An 18198-nucleotide genomic window follows, 5' to 3' on the forward strand; every position below is an offset into this window, starting at 1 on the left:
AGCCACTGAGCAACAACAAAGGTTCCGCTTGCAGAATATTCACCGCTATACAAGCGTCTCTTTCGTAAAAATCACTTCCTGTTCGTATATATAACTTGCTCCCCTAGCCGCTAAGCCATAACAAAGGTTCCGCTTCAGAATGATCACTACTACAAGAGCTTACCCCTTCCTTTCTCTTCCGTGAAAACCACTTCGTGTCCGTTCGTGTACTTTGTTTCGCTAGATATTAACTTACAACAGAATGCTATAGTTTAACGTCCTTACTATATAATGAAATGCACTTCCTGTCCGTTGTATAACTCGTTGCTGCAGCCTTGGAAATGCAATAATGTTCCGTCCGCCATCTGTGTCCTTTATGTCCACTCTAAATACCAGCGAGTTGTGGTGAGCTACCTATAACCTGTACTAGTTAAATATATCATAGCTGCCGTAGCTGATCTCCTTTTCATAAATGCTCCAGTTGTCTTTGTGAAGCTGGTCCAACACCTTTAGTGACAGTGATTCAAGAATTTGGAGTTTTTAACTTGGAGTTCTGCATTTTCTTACTCCATGCTTTTCAGTGATTAAGCTATAGCCAGAAAAATCTAAACAGCTGACATTTTCAATAGAAGGTTAATAATGGCAATTAACATGCATCTCTTAGTACTGTTTTTTTTCTTTACACAAGGACAGTTAGTTTGTTTTTTTAAATGTCAACATAGAGACCTCTCTTTGGTTATCAACTCGATCTTCATTCTATTCAACTTTTAGCACATTTACTAAAATTAATTTCAAAAGAAGATGATAGCTGGAATGCTTGTACTGGATGGCTGACACAAGTGATGATCACAAGGTTGTAACTGCAAATAGAATAGACTGCTACTATCACCCATCGCCCCTTCTCCCTTGTTTTAGCTATCCAGTACAGATATTCCAGCTATGGCCTTCTTTTGAAATTATTTGATGGTAAAGTCTGACTTATTTATAGATGCTTTTTATATTACCTTAGACTCAATAATGTATAGTAATCATCCCTAATATGAAGGAATCCTGAGGAAGCCTTATAGGTGAAATGCGTACATGCATCTCACAAGCCAGTGTATAAAAAGGGCCAAATTGCATGGGGGGGGGGGGGGGGGGTGATGGATTGGTGTGATTGATTCTTACTACCAATTCTTGAACCAATCACATATGCAGCTATTGGTGAGGACACATATGTCCTGTGGTTATAGCAAATACAGGCACAGGTGTTACACGGGTATTATTAGGCAGCCAAACAAAATAATGAACTAAAGGACAGCTTCAAGCTAACCTAATATATGATCAGATGAGTGATTGAAGTTATAGTACGAATTTCATAGATCCCAGTGTTCTTTATCGTCACATCCTGTGCCTGACAGAATTTTAAAAACTTCAGCTTGTGCCAAAATTTTTTTAGAACTTCTCATGAATTTCTGTGATTCTAAAGCTATGTACATACGTAAGACTTTTGTCGTTGGATAGGATGATCCTTTCATGATCCTTTCCAATGACAAAAGGCTGATGCATGTACATACAGCACTATTCTGCTCTATGGGAGGGGGGAGAATGAGCGAGTATTACGGTCAATCGTCGTTCATGGATCTGCCAGGACGGATCCATGAATACCATCAAACGGCCACGGTACACACATCAGATTCTCGTCTGAGACCAGCCCTGAGGCGATAATCGGACGAGAATCATCTGACCTGTTTACATAGCTTTAGTTGGCATCTAGTCAAGGAAAAAATCGAACAAAGGGCCAAGAAGGTATTTTTGCCTATAGCATTTAAATTCCTGTTTTAATCTTCTTAGTACATATGTAGTCTGATCATTTTTACGATTGCTTTTTTGTTTTTCTGCAGAATAATGTCTCTGCTCATTAGGAACCTGCAGCATGTGGTCAATCTTCGCAGAGCTCTACTACGGAAGAATCTTGAGATTTCCAGAAGTTGTCTCAGAGTGGGGAATTTTGATGTAGGGGTGATATGTATCAATGATGCCAAGATTAGACAACTGAATAAAAGATACAGAGAAAAGGACACAGCAACAGATGTACTGTCATTTCCATTTCACGAGGTACAAAAAAGAACAATTCCACAATCCTAGCAACACTATTGTCATATTTTACTATTTGTTATGTATTTTGTTACACATGTAGGATCTTCATCCCGGATTTTTACCCAAGCCATTATTTCAAGATGAATATAATCTGGGGGACATTTACCTCGGTGTTGAGTTTATTTATCGACAATGTCAACAAACGCAAGAGGATTTCCACAGCGTCCTAACGGTAAATTGTATTTCATGTATAGGTGATTAATCTTAACGCATACTGTATCAATACATATCTATAAAACTTAAATTGTTTCACTTTGGTAAACCTCTGCTTTGTATTATTCATATAACTAAATAAAAAATTCCCAGCAAAACCTTGGACATAACAGTTATTTAGGTGTATTAACCCACATAGAATGACATTATCATATTATTAATAATATGATAATGTTATTATTATTATGTAGGCAGTACATATTATTATTATTATGTAGGCAGCCAAATCAGTAATTGTATTATCTAAAAGGTATTTCCCCAATAGCCACACACATTCCTCCATTTTCCCAATTTGATTTAAAGTGAATCTAAATGCACAAAATACATATATTGCAATACTACTTTAAAAATGGAATGGAAGATGCATATTTTCTTTTTGTTGTTATCTGCTAGTTACACTTTTTCTTCTCCTGAACCACTTTCTCCATGTCGCCTTTAACAAGGACTACATTGTAAACTTTGTTTTTTGTTGTCTTTAATAACACACACACACACACACACACACACACACACACACACTGTACCAGACCTTAGATATGCTGGCTGCATAAGTTGAATTAATCTACAATGCCTAAATAGAAAGAGGTAAATGAGGCCTTTCTTTGACATGCTTTTACTGCTTTTTAGGCAACACTCCATGCATTTACGCTTGATAGCTACTGTATAAGTAGTATAGCATACAAAATCTTACTAAATGTAATTTGGAATGGTGAAAACGCCACATAAAACATATACTTCTTGGATGTTCTCTCTGTCAGGTAACAGCAGTACATGGACTTTGTCATCTTCTTGGCTACACTCATGACAGACTGGAAGACTGGAGACAGGTTTGTGCATTTACACATAAATATGGGAAAATGCCACATCCTGGAATTTTTTAAGTGTTTTGGGGTTTTTTCCTTAATCATCAGAAATGTTCTCATGCCCAGATCTTGAAATCAGGGCTACTAAAGCTGCAGCATGCTCCAAAAAAGGTATATGCACCATTTTATATTCGGGAAGGTTAGGTGGGTTGTTATTCAGAATATCTTGCAATGCATTGTTTCAAACTGAATTGTATGCTATACACAACGCAAACTGTTATTCTGGTCCCTCTTTCTTCTGTTTTGCACATTAACTTAGATCAAAAAAGCCTTTTAACTCTATATTCTCAGAAGGTATTTTGTACAGCTTATTTTTGTAAACTTGTTGGTTTTATGTATATTACAAACCTTCATTAGTATACCATTGAATTGTTGTTTTTTATGCTCACAGATGTTTGAAAAAGAAAATGAAGTTTTATGGGCGATAAATAAAGCGACTGGATCTGCATTAAAGCCACTAACAACAGCCCACTTTGATCACTAGTGACAGAACCATCATTTTATCTCATGTTGTTTCTGGAGATATAGAAACATGTACCATAATAGTGGTAATCTTCAGATAATGGGTACTGTGCTATAATATCAATCATAATACAGTAGCATTTTTGTTCATATCTGTACGATTCAGATACCTGGACCTGTTGTAAACCTGCTATATTGTGCAGGTGATGACAGGCACCTCACATAATACTGGTTTGTCTAATTCAAAGGCACTAAGTCACCAGCAGTTGCTATAGCAGTTCTAAGACTAGCAAAAAACACATATTTAATAGCATTTTAGGCAAGCAATGAATACTTTTAGAAGAATGATATTGTTTGCTTCCATGTTTACCACAGGCGCAGTTACCTTAAAGGATACCTGTACTTTATTTGATAGTATAATTATCCTTAAAAACTAATATATATTATCCGTCCCTTTGATGTTTGTTCAGTGCTTTGGTTAGGGAGGGGTAAGTTTTCTTACAGATCATTATTACCAATGGTGTACACAGCCTGCTAGATGGCCCTGTCTACCTATCTGGCCAGAAAGTGGAAATTCAATTAAAATACCCCATAATTCTCCTATTCTGCAAGTTATTCAGGCTTGCAGACTGGTATCTTCAAAAGTAACACTCTGGGTAATTAGTTGTTAAATATTTTAGGTCTGCTTTGTGAGAAACCTGTTAGAAATATGTTACAGTATGGTTGGACTAAATCAAATGGTCACTAAGTTGTGCTTTTTCATGCTTATGCACTGCATTTAGAAGAACTGTGATTCTTACTTCTACTTTTGCCTACTACAGTCCTTGTAAGCTAGCCATTGTAATATTTATGAATGTAGATAAAATGAATGCAAAAAAAACAAGGTCATTTTTGTAAAAAAAAAAAAATCTTTATTTTTTTTTAAGATAAAAAGCAGTAGTGTCATTTGTACTTATGTACTTATTACTTCAACAATTAAGTAGGTACATTGCCATGGCTAGGTCACCTACAGTATGTTTTTATGTAAATAAGCAACCTTGGTTGCTTGAATATAATTAGAGAATAATAAAGTATATTTTAAAATTATTTAACAAGTTTCATGTCATTTATTTTTACAGTCAGAAAACAATCATAACTGAGCTCACACAGTATCATGTTATGTTGCTGTTTCTTTGTATGGTTGTAGCTGCGACGGTATCACAGTGGAGCTCACAATCTACAAATCAGCTACCCACAGCGTTAATTTTATTTGAATGTTCAAATTAAACTGAAATGCAGTTGCTCAAACACAAAATAAACATTAAGGCTTTATTGGCTACACTTATCTATTTTGTTTCCCAAAACCATAAAGCACACAGATTTTTCATTTCAAATTTATGAGCGTGTTTTTTTTTCTTTTTTTCTTGGAATTCACTTTGCAATATTGAACAAACTAATAGCAAAAATTGTATCTAAAATACTGTTAGGTCTGATTTAAAAAAAAATCATTACAGATTAATGAATTAACCATTTTAGATGGTGTTCTTGGGAGGTAGACAGCTTTTATAAGGGGTAGCTGGTCCTGTTCATTCAGTTGCTGGGGATCAGCCATATCTATCTGGTCTTATGGATGCCAGCTAGAGGGCTGCTTGGATGAAGACGGGAAAAACGTCCAAGTGTCCATATTGGAAAAACATTCCGATAGGAGGTGTAGCTAATAGCACAACTTTTGTTAAACACACCTGATATATTCTCCTAGAAAGAAACAAAAAATATGGAAATAAGTAAAACAATCGGTTATAGATGATTTTCATTTTGACAACATTTAATAAAAAGGATTTATATAGCACCAACATATTACGCAGCGCTGTACAATATATAGGGGTTGCAAATGACAGACAGATAAAAGACAGTGACACAGGAGGAGGAGAGGACCCTGCCCAGAAGAGCTTACAATCTAAGTGGTGGTCTGAATTATTAAAGCTCTCCAAGACTAGAGAGGATACACTTTCATCAGTGAAGCTGGGTGATCCAGCAATCCTGAAATGGATTTCTTCAAAGTCAAAAGGCATTTATATTTTCAGTTGAATTACTAACTGAAAAAACACAAATTATGTTCAGTCAAGCTTTAAATATAAATTGTGCTGTAACGTTTTTCCTGGATTGAGTAGGCTAAATATTAATGATGTATATCGTACATATGTGATTACCTGAGGCCAGTCTCCATTACTGAGTTGTTTTTCCAGGAGCAGTTTAATGCCACTCTCCAAAACATTAACATCTGGAAACCTGTGTGATATTACAGAAATATGAATATTAATCACTTTATTAACAGCATTTCCCTTTTATTATTAACATATACTAAAACATGCATTTATGCCTAAATCAAAACATTGTTGCCATAATTGTTTTTCCAATCTTTATAGTGCACATAAACACAATGGGGTCTTTTTATAAAGGTTTTCACCACAGATTCCCCCCCAAACTTTACATTCTTTCACACTGGGTTCGAATAGAAAATTTGTCACTCAAATTGTTCTCTGCAGCATTGCACTGTGTGTGCAGGGCAATGTTGTGGCCTCCATGATTACATTTTTTTACACTCAGGGCACCACTGTGGCCCAAAACTCTGCATTGCAAGAATATATTCAGTCTCATGGATGATGTGAATATCTTAGAAAGGGTACTGTGAGGAAAAGGGCCCGAACAATAAGGAGTATTGCAGCAAAATCTGCATTTTCCTCCCGAGGGACAATTAAATAAAAAGAATGTTTTAGCTCAGAATTGGGCTTTAAATATTGTGCTTAAAATACTGTCTAATTGTATATGAATGCTCTACCAAGAAATCTGTCACCTTAGAGGAATCAGTAGGTACAGCAATTAAATAATCAAGCAATTTTACATGTTCCTGCCAAGTTTTGAATGATCTGGTTTATTTTGCATTGTATTGTATTTGCATATTTTGTTATTTTACATTGTAACACTAAAATCTTCTCTGGCTGCAGATATTGTAAGTAACCCAATGGCCATGCACAGAATTTTTAAATTTCCTGACTCAAACCTAAATAAAAAAGTCAAACTCGATGAACCTCCTATAGTGATTAATTAGCAATGGCATCATGAATTTTGTAAATTTGGTTTAACCTCTATAAATGAGGGAAACATAGGCCTTTACACATATAGTAACTTTTTACTTTACATAAAAGAGTAGACAACCCTTATATATAAAGTAAAAATGTAATTTATTTTTTTTAAGTGCAACACCTTTTTTTTTTTTTGTTTTATTTTTTAAAAAAGAGTGCAGCATCACCCCCTTAGGCCATGCCCAGAAGGGGCATTTTGTCCACTAAGGGGAAAGATGCCGATCTCATGCATGCGCTCTTCCCCTACCCCCCCTTAACAGCAGGCTACGTCACCTGATCTCACACCTGTGCTGTGCGAGATCAGGTGATGTAGCAAGACAAGAAGGGAAGACCGAAGATGGCACTGGGATGAAGAAGATTTTCAGGACAGTGCAGGACCGCATCAAGGAAAGGTCTAGCACCATCAAGGTATCTGCGGGATTAAAAACAAGTTTGATTTTTTTTTTTTTTTTTTTTACTTATGTTTCGCTTTGACATAAACCTACCTTACAGCCATCAGCCCCATCAAAGCCCAGCATGTATTGTGTATTTGAGAGTTTGCACTCTGAACATATCTCCTTTCTTCACAAGATTCAAAATCTTCTCCCCAACCCCCATCCTCCATTTGATGTGACAGCAGAAAATCACAGGCCTTTCTGATCTCTGGGCACCTGAACAAATACAGAAAAGTTGGGTGATAGGACATGAAATATAAAACATCGTGTAATGAGCTGTAGTGCATATTACAAGTTCATTTGGCTTATAAGACTGATATTCTGTCCACCACTTACTTGCTTACACACACTTTGTTTGCACCTATTAACTGTTATTAGAATTTGTCCCATTCAATTGTAGCTTTAGTTGGACTTGTGTATATTTTTTACATTTAATACATATTTACTATGCAATATTATGAATTTTTTATTGGTAATGTTCTATTTTATTAATACATACATTTTGAGAAAAAAGTTTGTCCAACTGTCTGACTTTATTATCCAATCAAGACTTACCCATCAGAGTATTTATATCCCATACAAGCAAAGGCCTCCAGTCCAAACCAAATGCCATATGTAAAGCAAACACCCCAAGACCTGCAAAAAAAAGACAGTATGAGACTACTTTCACAAAGCTGTAAGAGTGGCCCTTTCTTTTTTGACTAACTTTTGTGGAAGTGATCAAAGAGATGCTTCAAGCTGCAGGGAAGACAACAGTTGTCCATGCAGTGACAAATCTCATACTGCATAGTTTCTAACTAAATAAGACCCTCAAAAATTAGAAAGATGGCAGAAAACATGACGAAAATCTACTCCCCCTATTATTTTCACTACTAGGTTTCTCCCATTTGGATTCCCGATTTATTAAATAAAAAGAGTCATCTATAGGAGAAATGCAAACAGGTGCCAACAATATAGGTTAATTTTGTTCCTAGAATATATAGTATAGTATGTAGTACCCTTCCCAGGAGCCGTCTTCTCTCTGTACTGAGCGACAATAATCCAGACTACGCTGAAGAGTCTCACTAAAAAGAGTAAAATAACTATTAAAGCAAAATATATGGTGAAGTTTTTTTACACAAAAATGCATTAAAACATGATATAACTATTAGATCTTTACTGTCTTCAAAGCTATTCTACAACCCCCAAAGCCAGGTAACATAACATGAGAGATGTGACTAGCCCAAGATCAATATATGGACTAAGAACCCAGGGTTCCTCGAATTACCTTGGCATCATAGGTGGTAAATATATGAAGCACTGTACAGAATTAGACAGCTTGAAGTATGTCATGTCCAACTGAACAGTATGGGGAATGTCCTTTACACCACAGTGTAGAAAGTGAAGTGGTGCAGATTATGTAATTTGAAACACAGTATAAAGAGTCATAAAGAGGCAGTGGGAAAGTATGTCATGTACAGCACAGGGTGCACATTGGAGCAACTTGGAGTATATAAACTACAACATAGAGTACAAGATGCGGGATTACAATCACTAACAGAAGAAGGACCACAATTGGAAGTATTACTGTTAACATGACAATGTCCGTGTGCATTGTAAACAACACTAATTTATGTATTAAGTGAGTAGAAGAGGAAACTACTTATCACTCATTTCCTGTGTTCCTTGTTTAATAACTATGTAACTAATAGTGCAAAAAGAGCTCTGTGTCTGGAAGTGAACATGTAAACTTGACTGCTCACATGAGTAGGTTCTACTACAAGTACAAAGCTTGTTTTTTTTTTAGCAACATTATGGCATACGTATGGGCAAAATGTGCCCCTATGTAATTGTTTACCTGATTTCATCTGCTCGGTAGTCAGGATCCCAAGCTTGATAATGCTTTAAGGCTTGCATCACAGCAGATGTGCACTCCACATATGTGTAATCAATCATGATATCCCCTGAAATAAATGTTATTCATACAACAATGTGAGAATATGTTCACACTAAACATTTGGAAAATAATGTTTGCAAGCTTGGTTTAAGAAATGTGTAGTGTATTTCAAGTGCACACCTACTTTATTTTTTTTTACGGTTTAATTTACTTTTCTGTGTTTTTGGCATTGTTTTAGAGATTTCTATAATTTCCACTAGAGGCCGATCTGAATTAACATTGAAAAAAAGACTTACAAGACCAAATAGAACCTAAAAACATGACAATCTATAGATATGCAAGTTGCCAGTTCACCAAAATTAAGTACCAGTTCATCCATATTATACTATCTGTCTTCCATAATATGTTTTCTTTCATTGTTCCATATATGTGTTATTAGATTGCTGGATACTTTTATTTAGATCATCTACTTACCAAACACTTCAGAAGGATTCAGAAGTTCAAGAAGACGGCCACCACGTTTTGTTTCATATGTAGCAAACCCTCCATCAGAATTTCTCATGCTTAGAAGCTGTGATATTGATAGATCATTAGTGATTGTATTGGTTTATACATAAAACAGAAAAATATATACATCCATTTATCATTAGCCAGTGACTTCAAACTGGTCTTGGCTAAAACAGACAGCCTCGGCTACTACCCAGTATTTGTTTAGTGCTAATTTGTGTAGATGATTGGTTCACTTATCATAATCCTAAAGCTAATCAAAAGTATTCTAATGTAAAAAAATCAGTACACTAGAACACATAGATCTGGTAGATCTGACTGTACTTGCTGTTTATCTCTTTCGATTGCAACCAGGTATTGGCATTTTCAGGTCACATAAGCCAGCCACCAAAATGTTCCCAGTATTGTATGTGTGCTTTAACAAAATAAAAAAGTGTTTTTCCCTATTCTTAGTGGTTCAGTCAAATTGTTTATGTATTTCTGCCCCCAAAGCTTCTTACCACATCTACGGCCTGCCGTAATCTGTCCCTTGGAATGTGATCAGATAGGAATGAGCAGTTTTCTTGAAGTAGCATAACAGATTTTAGTCCTTCAGCTGTACAGTCTGCCACAATCCAACCACAGTCACGAGTGCTAAATGGAAACCCTCCCTGTGATACAAAAACATATATAGAGTCAATGCTTTAAACAATGCACAGAATTTCAGTTGTTATTGAACTGCTGAATGTATGTAATGCCACTGATCTGTTGTAGCCTCATTACACTGAGATGGATATTCTATGGCTATCATCTACTGCTGGATAAATTATTTTTTTGTATAGGAATTCATTCTAAAAATTCTTTATGTATAATTCCTCTTGTCTGCTTTGTAACAGCAATCTCCCCTCTTGGTTCTTCTGATAATGTTTCTCTTATCTGTATGGTAAAGCACAGTGCAACATATACTTTATTCTATCAGCTTCTGGCCAACAAGCAGTAAAGACTTACCAGAAACCGTGAGGGTTCCTGTATATTGAACTAAAACCCAGAAACTGGTCTGGGCATTTTGTATATACTATACTAAAATTAGCTGTGTATTTTTACTGGAATACATTATTTCTGATGGCTAACCTTTCTAAACTAGTACCTACTTCTAAACTAATTCATGATGCAGAAAGCTATAACCTCATCAGATCCAAATACACATGATCTATGTGTAATGCCTTATTTCTAGAAGAATAAGCCAGAACGATGTCAACTCTAAGGGCTCTATTTGGAAAACAGGGAATCTGACATTCCCTTAAAATTCCCTGGTGGAAATCAATTACTGCATTTACCCAGGGCGTGACATCAGTAAATAGAATAAAGCCAGTTGGACCCAAAAACAATCCTTGATCATAGATGTTCAACAAAGATATAGATTTTTGAAAGACTACCTAGAAGGTTCAGATCCATGTAAAATGTTTATTGTAAGCACACTTTAATATGGCATTCACATTTTTAAATGCTCGTTCTTTTATAGTTTTCTTATTATATATATAATAACATACTATAATTTTGCATACATACAATACACATTACACTATTTCAAAATGGCATGAGTAGATATGTTTAGTAAAACTATTTTCATGTTGGGCTTACTGGTCATTTAATAGTATTTCTTTAGTAGTAGAATACAAGGTCATTCAATGAACTCACGTAAAACTCTCATAATATGAAGAATGTTCACAGAGGGAGGTACAGGAATATGGCTATGTATGTAAAGTACCATTTTTGAGTTGTTATCAGTGCAAAAGGGGAGGAAAAAAACTCCAGTGAGGATACCTGTTCTGGTGACTACTCTCTGGGATGAAAATCTTGGCTACTTTTCAGAGATTTCCTCACATTTCTTGTTGTGTTTTTAGGAGAGAATGGGAGGGGGAATCTGTCTAGTGGGGTACAGTCAGCATGCAAGAAGTACTTGGAGGTTTTAAACCTTACCTGCTCTATAGAACAATAATAAAACAATTGCTTATTGTTATTTATTATCATTTTACAGTATCAACCACAACTATAAGCCCCACAGGCAATGCACATCACCTTGTTCATTTGTCTGTAGTACTTTTTATACTCTGGCGGATTATCTGGTATCTGCAAGAAAAAAAGACAATGTATAAATCTTTATATATATATATTTTTTTTTTTATTTTATTTTTTTTTTACTTTAGGGTTACTTTAAGCTCATTTTTAAAGCATATCTAAACCCAGGAACAAAAATGTAATATATTGCAGCTTACCAGTCCTTAGATGTGGCTGCATCAGGCAGATAAAGCAGCCATTGAGCATTATGACTTCTCTATTGTGACAGATGTTGCTTGTAGCATGTAGTGTATGGCTGCGCATGCGAAGCAGTAACTGCACTGGTTCACAGGTGTCTGGCACCATAGAATATAAACAAGCCCTTAATGTCTACACTAATTTCTCTATTGTATCTAAAACATGGTTGTTACAAAGCCTGGTCCTCAAACATGTCTGCCTTTGTTCAACACCATGAATTGTTAATGCCTTTTTTGTGTACTTGCTACAACAACAGAGTTAAGTACAGTCTGTGATCCTTTTTTTTTTTTTTTTTTTTTTTTTTTTACTTGTACAGATTTTCTACATGCCTTTGTCACAAAGTAAGAACAGAATTAAGTTTTTTTTTTTTTTTTTTTTTTATTTGCACTAACAGTTACATTTTTAGAACTTTTGTAGGTTTTATTCATCTTGATTCAAGCATAGAGCTACAATTACCTTAAGCCGTACTTACCAAAATGTCCTTTATTGACTCCACATCTGTAGACTGCACAATACTGCAGTTTTGGTTTTAGGTTAAAATAAGGTTTAAATAGTTAACAACCCAGTTTCTGAACCTGGGAAGTCAATTACTACGCAATTGCAAGATGACATGATGCACGTCATGTCCTGTGTGACATTGTCACTTATTATTGGCTGTCCCACAGAAAGGTCCTCCCAGGATCCAGATGTGGAGTCTACAAGTATGATATTAGCATGAGTAGGCTGTTGGGTACCAGCCAGTGCAGCACTAAATTAGACGTCCCTACACCCAGACACGGCACTAATGAGGGACCAAACTTTGCATTTACATTACTTTAAATAAATAAATGTGTACACAACTGGTAAACCATCAAGTAATCTTTTCAAAACAATGCATCACTAATTGGTATGTTGGTATCACCTACACCTTCACTTCACATTTAAACTTTATCACCTATTTTCACCAACTCCACCAAGTGTGTATGCATGTACTGCACCTGTGAAACACGTAGAAATTCATGTGCACTCTCCAGAACTTTTTGAAACTGCTTCTTTTTGTGAGCTCCCGCCTGCAAATTTTAGGAATAAATGCTTTAGGTACAATTTTTAAATTGTATAAAACATGACAAAAAATATAAATATAAATATATTATGTATACTTATATTTATTATATATATATATATATATATATATATATATATATAATAAATACATTTATAGACAAGATGTCCCAAAAGTCACTACACACTTCCTTTTTTCTATTTGGTTTCAGGTATCATTCGGAGAGACTTGAGGCCATCAGTATATGACTACCTAGGCTTTGCAGTTTTTGTAAGCATATCGTTCTCTTAACCATGGCTCCCCAATTGACATTGGAGAAGCGTTTAAAAATTGCCACTTGGCAGGATGTTTTTCAGTCCCCCAACTACAGTTCCTTGAGAGTTTGAGAAGCTTTACGCCCGTCACACTGCCCCAGCACTTAACACAATTACGTTATCCATGGCAAGTTTCTCAAGACAAATTCTTAAGAATGAAAACACTGAACTCCTGGAGCAGCTGTTCATGCAAAGCCAAAGAAAGTCCATCTGGAGGGCTGCACTGGAACTCAGCATCACCGAAAGCTCAATTCAGCGCATGCTTCGGAGCGTGATAAAGCTCTACCCATACCGACTTCATGTTGTTCAAAAACTTCAAGCGGAATATTATGATGCTAGTGTGGAAATTACTCCTACTCCATTACGAAAACAACCCTCAGCTCTTAGGAAGCTTATGGTTCAGCGACGAGTCTATCTTTCATCTCTCTGGTCTGGTCTGGTTAACCGACGCAAATGTTCGAATCTGAGGAAAATCAAACCCAGCAGAAATTCTCGGGCATGAACGAGATCCTCCCAAGCTGGTGGTTTAGAATTGGAATTGGTGTGCAATGTCTAGCACTGGGCTGATTTGACCAATTTTCTTACGTGTTGCATCGGGTAACACAACAACCGTTACAGGGAAGAAAATTACCTGGAGATGCTGCAGGAGTGCGCTGTGCCACAACTTCAGGCAGGGAGTGACCTTGCTAATGTCTTTTTTCAGCAAGACAGAGTCCCACCCCACTTTGCCAGGTTAGTCAGAGATTTCCTGAACATCAAGTTTCCTGACCAATGGATCAGTCAAAGGGGTCCCCTTGAATGGGCTCTGCACTCCACTGACCTTACACCTTGTGACTATTTTTTGTGGGGCTATATCAAAAGCAAGCTGTATGCCACTAAGCCCTGTAACCTGTCACAGCTTGAGGAAAGAATCCGCACAGCCTGTAGCGAGGTCGGGGAAGAGATGCCGCAAAACATCAGAGAGGCCTGAGTCCGAAGGTGGCTGAAAGTTGTTGAAAATGGAGGTGCTCATGTGGAGGTATACAACTAGTCTTCAAGGGGTTTGAACGTGATGGCAGGCCTAGCAAGTAAAACTGCAACAACTCATTTGTTGATGCTAAAAATATGAGTTAGTTTCTTGTAAAATTTTTAGAAATTCATTAAAAATGTATAGTGACTTTTGGGACACCCTGTGTATGTATGTATGTATGTATATATATATTTATATACACACACATATATATTTAAATATATATACATATATATTTAAATATATATATATATACACATACATATACACTCTCACACACACACAAACACAGATACACACATATATTTAGGCAGAGTAAAAAAAAGTTGGAACCTCTGTCAGGCATGTACTGCTGTCAATGGTAAAGAGATGTCTGCTGACCTTCCACCTACATGTTAACACCCCTAGAGTTTCCCCAACAGAAATTGTAAAATCAACTTTTCATTGGCATGAAGAAGGGTTAAAAGCATTGAGTTAGTATTCCTATCTGTGTTCCCACTGGAGACACCTCCACTCCACAAGCCCAATATGCGTGACAAGACAGAAAGCAGTGCAAAAACTTGCCAAAAGGGACACAAAGGAAAAGAACCCAGACAGAGGTTCCATTTTTTTTAACCAATATTCTCAAAATAAAAAAAAATTCAAGAGTCACTACAGTCTGTATACCTCCAGAAATGCCTGTATAGCAAAGGCTGTGTCCCATAGCTGAGAGCCATTTGTTCCCTGTGTAACAAGGAAAAAAAAGTTAAAAAATTTCAACCATTTACGTCACTTATTATACACTCTTATACTCATCTGTCTTTACCCTGTAATATATAATAGTATATTGTATATAATAACAGTTGAAGCCTATCAGAGCTCAACTGGTTTCTGTTCTTGTTGTGCTTTAGGTTCTTTATTGCCCAATCACAAGATGCGGTGAGTCCTCAATTAGGCTGTATTACTTAGGTGCTTAGTTCTTACCACTTCAGGTCAAAGTCAGCCCTTTCCAGCTAAATTTAATAAGATTGGCTTCTGTGGACAACTAAAGTCTTGCTCACTGCACTGCCAAAAACAACATGTCTGAAGCAAATTGTCTGCAACATTGACATGTGATGTTCAAAGTGCCCTACACAAACAAACAGAATAAAACAGAATACTTACCTGCATTTTCATCCCATCTAGACCCAACCTGTGAAAAGAAAATACTGTAAGTAAAGCAGTGCATCAAATGAGAAAAAAATAAAGGACTTCAAAGATCTAATCAGGCATAAAGAGCATATTATGTTTCATTAGCCTTGCAGGCTACATCTTATGCTCAAGACATATGTTAAATATCACAGCGTATCTCTTTAGTGTTATGAGGTGTTAACTAATTATGAGTATGCAGGAACAATCATTTAAATCTGAATCTATTCCCAAAAGAGTCACCTACTGCAAACATTTGTCTATTAGTTGAAGATATTCTCACCAAAGGTAATCAGGTATACGGTCTACATGCTCCTTGAACGCAGTTGACTCAATTCCATCCACATGCCAACGTACCAGCATATTAATCACCTTTGAGATCTGTGAAGCACAAGGGTCGGGCTTATAAACACATCTATTAAAACTAGTTACTTAGTTCAAATAAATAAATATAGTAATTTATGTGCTATCAGTATTGACTTTATCTACTAAATCAACTAAAACGTTGAATTCTTACCGGACCAATGCTGATACATTTAGTGAAGCGATCATCAGCTATAATGTGGTCATACAGTTCACGTACTGCATGGCGACGTAGGGCAGAAATGTGGAATGATTCATATATATTTAGCAGAACTGAAAAATTAAAAGACATATAAATAACATCTAAAATGTTCTTACACATAACAGCCAATCACCAATTCTCTTTTTCCGACTTAAGCACACAAAACTAATATTCTCTTTGATTTATATATGTTTTTCCAATTTGAACATGATCCTACAGTCCTGTATTTATTGTTTAAAATCAATAAAGTGTAAATGAGTCAATTCAAGTCAATTTTTTTTTAGCTTTCGATAGAGTAAGAGTGTGCATTTAAGTGAAAGAGCTAAAATAATTTACAAAACTAAAACTAAAAGTTGGCACAAAGTTGACATTTCACAGTTGCAAAAAGGTTTCAGACAAGCAATTACAATTAAGTTGGGAGGTCATGGATTGTTAACAAATGTATGTAAAAAGAATAGAAAAGAATATGTACTTATTATTTTATTGTGTGATTTATTGTGTGATTATTTTATTAAAAGACAAAAACATCATAACGGGGTATGTTTTAGTGCAAAGTCACTTGATACAACCAATTTCTTTTAATCTTTTTCCTCCAGTTTAGCAGAATATCCATGGATGAACAGTCAACAAACATTAAAATCTCAATACTAGTCTTGAATTCATGGACATCACCAGATGCTGGGTTTCCTCCTTTTTAATGCTCTGTATGCAATCTTTTTGTTCAACCCACTGAATTAAAGCTGAAAGTCTGCAGTTCAACTGCATCTGAGTTGTTTCATTTAAAATTAATTGTGGAAATGTACAGAATCAAAATGAGAAAAAAAGTTTTATCTGTCCAAATATTTATAGACCTAATTGTAAAAATATAGGTTTAACACAAGGTTTAACACAAGAAAATGAATCAGATATATCAGAGCTCAGCTCTTAGGTAGGCCTCTTACCATAAGCAAAATTCAGCAGTGTACTGTGAGGTGTGTACATATCACAAGGGGCAACATTATTCCTCTGTGCTGGCCAGTTAATACTGTTGTAGTCTTGCACATAGAGTTCCTGCAAGAAAACAATATTTAGCAAACCAAAAACAAATATAACTGCACAAACCCTGCATACTGGTCAAGGAGAACCAAGAGTAAGTACACACGTGCAATAATTGTTGTTGGAAAGGATCTTTCATGATCCTTTCCAACAACTGCACGATGCATGAACGAGTGCTGTACTTACAGCACGGTTCTACTTTATGGAGAGAGGAGGGGGAGAACGACAGAACGGCACCCCACTGCACTCTCTCCCCCTTCACTTGCATTACGATCGTTTGTCGTCCATCGTCCGTGGATCCGCCAGGACGGTTGTTCCAATGATGGACAACGAGCGCTGTACAAAAGCCAGATTCTCAGGCGATATTGGCCCTGAGCCGATTATCGGACGAGAAATATTGCATGTGTGTACCCAGCCTTAGTATACTTGTTAGCAAAACAGTTTTTAAAAAATAAATAAAAATGCAAAGTCCTCTACTTACTTGTCTCAAGCTGCGAATCAATTCATCCTCACAAGCAGTCAACCTTGTGGCATAACAATAACTCATGGGTAGGTAAACCTGTCTGCAGTGACACCACAGGGTGCTGGGGTGAGCTGGGAACCATTGTGGTAAAAGCCTGAAAAACGCATTTTAAAAAAAGTGAAATCAACAAGCACATTTTTGGAAGAAAACACAAAAAGGATTTTTATTTTTCATTTACACCAAAAGATTGTTCCATTGTGGTCAGTTAGGCTCTTCTCAGCTGCTGCATTTTTTTAGCTACCAGTTTTACCCACCACACACACAATGTGATAGATATTATTATTACTATTATTTTTTTATTATTAATAATAATAAACAGGATTTTTATAGTGCCAACATATTACGCAGCGCTGTACAATAAATAGGGGCTGCAAATGACAGACAAATACAGACAGTGACACAGGGGGAGAAGAGATAGATAGATAGGTAGTTTATTATACAAAAAAAATATTAAATAGATATTGCAACAAATATCAACATTCTTTATCCATTTCCTAACACTTAACCTTAGCCTTTAACCTAACACCTAAAATTTACCCTAAAGGTGCGTACACACTTCCAATTTTTATCGTTCCAATCGAACAATCGATTGGGCAAAAAATCGTTCGTAAAAAAGTAACCAACGACGCCGACGAACGAGGAAAGTCGCTGGA

General features: G+C 36.1%; 2 protein-coding genes across 2 annotated transcripts in view; one reads left to right on the forward strand and one right to left on the reverse strand.

Moving 5' to 3' along the window:
* The first annotated feature begins 112 nt into the window (after positions 1-112).
* Positions 113-4742, forward strand: YBEY (ybeY metalloendoribonuclease). The gene is made up of 5 exons (XM_072418465.1): positions 113-384; positions 1863-2076; positions 2159-2290; positions 3090-3158; positions 3586-4742. The coding sequence occupies exons 2-5, from the start codon at positions 1867-1869 to the stop codon at positions 3676-3678; spliced, it is 504 nt and encodes a 167-aa protein (XP_072274566.1). The 5' UTR covers positions 113-384; positions 1863-1866; the 3' UTR covers positions 3679-4742.
* LSS (lanosterol synthase) overlaps positions 4545-18198 on the reverse strand; it is a 21051-nt gene continuing 7397 nt past the window's right edge. Inside the window, exons 7-22 of the mRNA XM_072418464.1 lie at positions 17504-17639; positions 16929-17037; positions 15940-16058; positions 15706-15803; positions 15399-15426; positions 14922-14978; positions 12868-12939; positions 11654-11704; positions 10096-10245; positions 9563-9659; positions 9050-9155; positions 8211-8276; positions 7768-7848; positions 7264-7428; positions 5846-5924; positions 4545-5390 (exon numbers count right to left, since the gene is read on the reverse strand). Of these exons, the coding sequence (XP_072274565.1) occupies positions 5250-5390; positions 5846-5924; positions 7264-7428; positions 7768-7848; positions 8211-8276; positions 9050-9155; positions 9563-9659; positions 10096-10245; positions 11654-11704; positions 12868-12939; positions 14922-14978; positions 15399-15426; positions 15706-15803; positions 15940-16058; positions 16929-17037; positions 17504-17639 (1555 nt within the window). The 3' untranslated portion in view covers positions 4545-5249. The remainder of the gene's footprint in view (positions 5391-5845; positions 5925-7263; positions 7429-7767; positions 7849-8210; positions 8277-9049; positions 9156-9562; positions 9660-10095; positions 10246-11653; positions 11705-12867; positions 12940-14921; positions 14979-15398; positions 15427-15705; positions 15804-15939; positions 16059-16928; positions 17038-17503; positions 17640-18198) is intronic.

The sequence above is a fragment of the Pyxicephalus adspersus genome, chromosome 7 (genome assembly GCF_032062135.1).
Source record: "Pyxicephalus adspersus chromosome 7, UCB_Pads_2.0, whole genome shotgun sequence".
NCBI classification, from domain to species: domain Eukaryota; kingdom Metazoa; phylum Chordata; class Amphibia; order Anura; family Pyxicephalidae; genus Pyxicephalus; species Pyxicephalus adspersus.